This window comes from Nematolebias whitei, chromosome 20, assembly GCF_014905685.2.
Source record: "Nematolebias whitei isolate Nwh7 chromosome 20, NemWhi1, whole genome shotgun sequence".
NCBI classification, from domain to species: Eukaryota; Metazoa; Chordata; class Actinopteri; order Cyprinodontiformes; family Rivulidae; genus Nematolebias; species Nematolebias whitei.
Window position 1 is genome coordinate 30,871,388 of NC_056517.1, and position 5,097 is coordinate 30,876,484.

General features: G+C 42.9%; 1 protein-coding gene and 1 long non-coding RNA gene across 2 annotated transcripts in view; both read left to right on the top strand.

Annotated features, from left to right (window-relative positions):
- Positions 1-349: 349 nt before the first annotated feature.
- Positions 350-1,441, top strand: LOC119426663. The gene is made up of 3 exons (XR_005187631.1): positions 350-423; positions 1,053-1,225; positions 1,306-1,441. It is a non-coding gene; the product is annotated as an uncharacterized LOC119426663 (long non-coding RNA).
- Positions 1,442-3,450: 2,009 nt separating this feature from the next.
- Positions 3,451-5,097, top strand: part of LOC119426662 — a 4,757-nt gene continuing 3,110 nt past the window's right edge. Inside the window, exons 1-2 of the mRNA XM_037694240.1 lie at positions 3,451-3,563; positions 4,470-4,503. Coding sequence (XP_037550168.1) covers positions 4,479-4,503 — 25 coding nt within the window. The 5' untranslated portion in view covers positions 3,451-3,563; positions 4,470-4,478. The remainder of the gene's footprint in view (positions 3,564-4,469; positions 4,504-5,097) is intronic.

Here is a 5,097-nt window from a genome sequence, read left to right on the forward strand (position 1 = left end):
AGTCAATCAATGGAATGCTGGAAAATCTACTGCTGATGAGACAGGATTGAGAGGAATGAGTGAACTTAAGTACTGACTGGACCAGGTGGTGGAGCTGTGGGATAATGAGCGGTGACAGGTGACATGAGTTGAGTGATTACTGAGTGTGCAGCATGACAGAGGAGCTGACAGAGAGCAGAGCTATGACACCTTCAAGTTTTTTTTTTTGTTTGTTTATATATATATATATATATATATATATATATATATATATATATATATATAATCACTACACAATATGCAAGCTATTTATCATTTTAGGCTGTATCTTTTTTCACAATTGTTAGTCTTTTTTTCTGTTTTTAATATCAGTTACTACAGCAAAGGACTCCGAAACAAGGCAGACAGACTGAAGAACAGGAATGATCAGCTTCATCCCTTTAAGTGAGTTTCTCCTTTATAAAGATTTTGCCCCGATATAATCTGCAGCGTTAAGCTGGTAGCATGCTGTTTAGATTTGTTGGCACAACTGTCCAAATGTTGCTCCAGTTTTTACGAACCCTGCATGCAAGACGCTGTAAAATCCTCATTGTTGACCAAAACATCGATGGCGTTTACCATCCCCGCAGGTTTCTGAAGAAGCACGCCATCTATAAATTTCATTAAATGTTTTAATTCCTGAGCGGAGTTTAAATGATGAAGCAGATGTTCGGCCGCGGTTCTGTTTTCATGTGTGCGTCTGGAAGTGATTGAGCTGCGTGGAAAAGTGAAATGATTCAACCCAAAGGGGGGAAAACAAAAACCGATCGAGTCCCTGTGATCAACTTGCACTCGGAAACGTTGGGAACACAACCGCACCGATGCAAAGCAGCTGTTCAACGTTGTCTGTTGTTTGTTAAAGCAGGAGGAGAATAAGTTCGAATGCCATCGCAAAGAAAAGTGGCCACAGAGAGAGCTGAACCCTCATGTGATGCCTTCTGGACGTCCACAGTAGTGCGGTTACTGTCACCTGAGATGGCCTGATGATGTTTGAATCATAATTTAGGAAATTCTGTCTTGTTTCTGTTCAACAGGGAGGCCGCCCACGAAATAGACGCGAAGGCCCAGTTGTTTAATGAGATCCGGCGGAGGAAGAAGGAAAGGAAGGAGAAGAAGCGCCAGAGGAAAGGAGACGACTGCAGCCTGCCGGGTCTCACTTGCTTCACCCACAACAACGACCACTGGCAGACCGCTCCCTTCTGGACACGTGTGTACCTCCAGTCCTGCAGCCCCTCCCGTCGCTGTGATCATGTCCTGGGGGTGACGTGTCCTTTTATCTTTTTGCAGTGGGTGCATTCTGCGCGTGCACCAGCTCCAACAACAACACCTACTGGTGCCTGAGAACCATCAACGAGACCCACAACACGCTCTTCTGCGAGTTTTCCACCGGTTTCCTCGAGTACTTTGATCTCAACAGTGACCCCTACCAGGTGGGTTTGAGTTGGGGATGACTCTCAGCTACTACCTTGTAAGGTAACGCCTGCAGTTTTGAATAATTTAGGCGAAAATAAAGTTTGTGATTGGTCGTATAAGTGTCCTTGAACTGCGTTGAAAGCCTTCCCAAACTCAATAAAGTAGTCCCTTGTTTATTGCGGATGCTTGGTTCCAAACCCCCCCGCAATAAGTGAAAATCCACAATGTAGTGTAAAACCCCCCAAAACTTTAAGGCTTTAGAAACCCTTCCCACACTCTTGCAATGTTCTAAACTCTTAAACCTACATAATTTTAACAATGTATATACAGTACTGTATATATGTAGCTACTAAATTTTACTTACCAGGCTCTGCAGAATATGAGCAGCTCTCGGTTCTGGTCCAACTCTGTTCCATTTCTGCAGGCTCGGCAGTGACAAAGTCTACAATTAATGTTAACTCTTAAATTTACTAATTTTAACAACATATGTACCGTAATTACACGTCGCACCGCCCTATAAGTCGCGTCAGTCCAAATATGTCTAATAAAGTGGAAAAATCCGTAAATGCGTTGCTTCTCCGTATAAGTCACATCTATTATGCGTTACGCTGATGCGTCGCATTTGTTATGCTTCACCGCTGACCACACGAAAATGTGGGCCGATGTGCCAAAATCGATTGGCTGCCAAATGGCGGTCGCAGGAACGTTTACGAGAGGACTTTAACAAGAATTTAACAAGATTAACACTTAAAAAGTATTTGTTTGCTCAAAATTACATCAAAGTTGTGTCTCAGTTGAACTTTTCCTTAATAAATGCACTTTGATGGTCAAATCAGCTGCATTTCAAATGCCGATACGCAAGAAACAAGAACACGCAGAGGGCGACTTGCAGCACATTTCTTTGAAATTTAACAAGATAAGCACCTAAAACAATTATTTGTTTGCTCAATATTATAGTAAAGTTGTGTCTCAGTTGAACTTTTATTTGATAAATGCACGTCAATGTTCAAATCAGCTGCATTTCGCCGGGGCAGCGAAATGAAGCTGATTTTGCTGCATACCAATTTATTTGTAGAGCACTTAAAACAGCAGCTAAGCCAACCAAAGTGCTGCACAATAGAAACAAACAAGCACAGCGGACAGGAAAACATAAAATAAAAATAGGCGAGCTGGACAACGGTGGTAGTCTTTGGCAAGCAGATTGGGTCATTGATAGCCACTTTTTCCTATTACAAGACACGACGACATGCTATACACTTGAGTGCCATCTAGTGGCTGAAAATGGTAGTGTTCAATATTTTCAGTCAGAGTGAAAGAAAACGGTCGTATCTCAGCCCAAAATCGATTTATAAATATGGGAAAAAATCCATAAATACATCACTTCGGAGTTTAAGTTGCAGGGTGTTCAAATTGTGCAAAAACCCGTGACTTGTAGGCCGAAAAATATGATATATGTATCTAAATTTTACTTACCAGCACTTCCCCTTTCTAAGCCCTTGTGGGCCAGCTACCAGCTCTCAAGATTCACTGATGGGTCTGGAGGTCTGGTTCTGCTCCAGTTCTGGTCCAGTTTGGTGGGTTTCGTGCGGCTCTCTACATCTGCTGGGCGCTGATTAAGAGCCAAAATTTTCCGATCAGTTCAAAACGTTCCCTCTAGTATTTCAGCAGAAGGAAAAGGGGCTTCTGGACGTGGCCCTGTGGCTTCTAGGAAATGTAGTCTTTGAGCGGAAATACAGTACAGGCTTATTGAGAGAAAACTACAAAATGGCAACGCCTACGTTTTTTTTTCCGTAAAATTTTTATGGTATAGTACTGTATCCAGTACTGCCCCAATCACACAAGTAATATTGACAGTCATCTGTCCTGTACAATAAAAAAAAAGTTAATGTGCGTTGACAAACTGCGATATAGAGTCCACGAATGTCGAACTGCGATGTAGCGAGGGACTACTGCATCATGAAACGATAAATTAAATGGTTTGTTTTTGTGCCACTGTGTTGACTTCCAGCTGAACAACGCGGTGTTTTCGGTGGATCAGGAGGTCCTGAACTCTCTTCACGCTCATCTCATGGAGATGAGGAGCTGCCAAGGCTCCAAGCAGTGCAACCCTCGTCCTAAAGGCTTGGAAACAGGTGAGGCCGGCCCTTCCTGTCAGGTTGTAACTGCGCGTACAGTCGGACAAATCGGCTGGTTGTAGCAGCTCGTTCCCCACCAGTAACTGAAACGGCTCCTGCTGACAGAATCGTGGTTTTCTGTGTATTGATATTAAATTTAAAGATGGATTTAAGAAGTTTCGCTCCTTTGCTGTGAGTCTGTTTCAGTTTGGATGGTGTGTGTTTGCACAGACCTGCATGCTGCATGTGTTTGGGAATGATCCACTCAGGAACGGATGCCTACGTTTCATGGAGGTCTTTATTTTTTATCCACTGAGATCGTGTCTGTTATTTAACATTTTGTCCACTAGAACACACCGTCTGGCCTCTCTTTCAGCCTGGATCTCCTCCGTCTTTCCTGATTTGTAAACGGTGACAGTCATGTGTAAAAAAAGATGTTTTACAGTTGTGAGACCTGGCCATGGCGCAGACCGTGTGGCTTGAACCGACTGCTCTGTTTATGACTTGAAGAATCGAAGCTTTCACGTCAATGATGATCTGTCTGAGTGGAGCACAGGAGCAGCCAAACTGCACTGAAAAGAACTTTTTGTTTTCCATAAAGACTTTCACCAAACCAAACGCCGGTTCTTTCAACCAGTAATGCTGCTGTTGTGGTTCCACTTAGCCATGTTGTTGTTGGCGAAAAACCCTTTTTATAACCTCATGCATTTGCTTTGAAAGGACCTGTTGAACTCGTCAAATCATTTGATTAAATCCTAAATCAGTTTTCTTGTTTTCATCTCCGAATGTCTTTCCTTTTTTTGTTTTTCGCCCCATCATTCCTCACGAGTTTCTCCGTAGCGAGTAGCAGCCGTGCATGAAGAACGCCGTCATCCCTCTGAGTCAAAGCATTAACAATCGATTGCTTTTATTTTTTCCGATCAGGAGGTAAAGATGGAGGAAGCTATGAGCCACACAGGTATCCGCCATGTTTTGTTTTCTTCCTCTTCAGCAGCTGTTTTATTTTCTTTAACACCTGCATGGGCCGAATTGCATCATTCCCACTAATCCATCCGTCCGTGGCGTGCTGACGCTTCATCTGTGGCTGCATGCTGGGAACGCGCTAACAAGTCGTAACAGGACTTTTATTTCCTCACCTTTGTGTTCGTCTCCACCTCACCACGAGTCTGCAGCCGTCTGAACACGCAATCAATTCTTCAGATGAGATGTAACGAAAATAAATCCCAGTTTGTATGAAGAGGCACTGCTTTAACACAAATACTCATTGTGCTTAAGAAGCGGTGCATGATTTACTTCTCATCCTTCTTGTTAACATAAAAGTCCAAAGCGGTGGTCCAGATCGTTTAAAATGGGGTTCTGTAAAAAAGTTTATGAAAAATGTACATTTTGTTTTAGTTCGCTTTTCAATTTGCCTGAGTTTAGAGAAAGTGTTTTTATTTTTGTGACGACCAAAGTGGATTACAGTAGTCCCTCGTTTATCGCGGGGGATCCGTACCCTGAAGTCCCGCGATAAGTGAAAAACTGCAAAGTAGAACTAATAGTACAAGTAGAA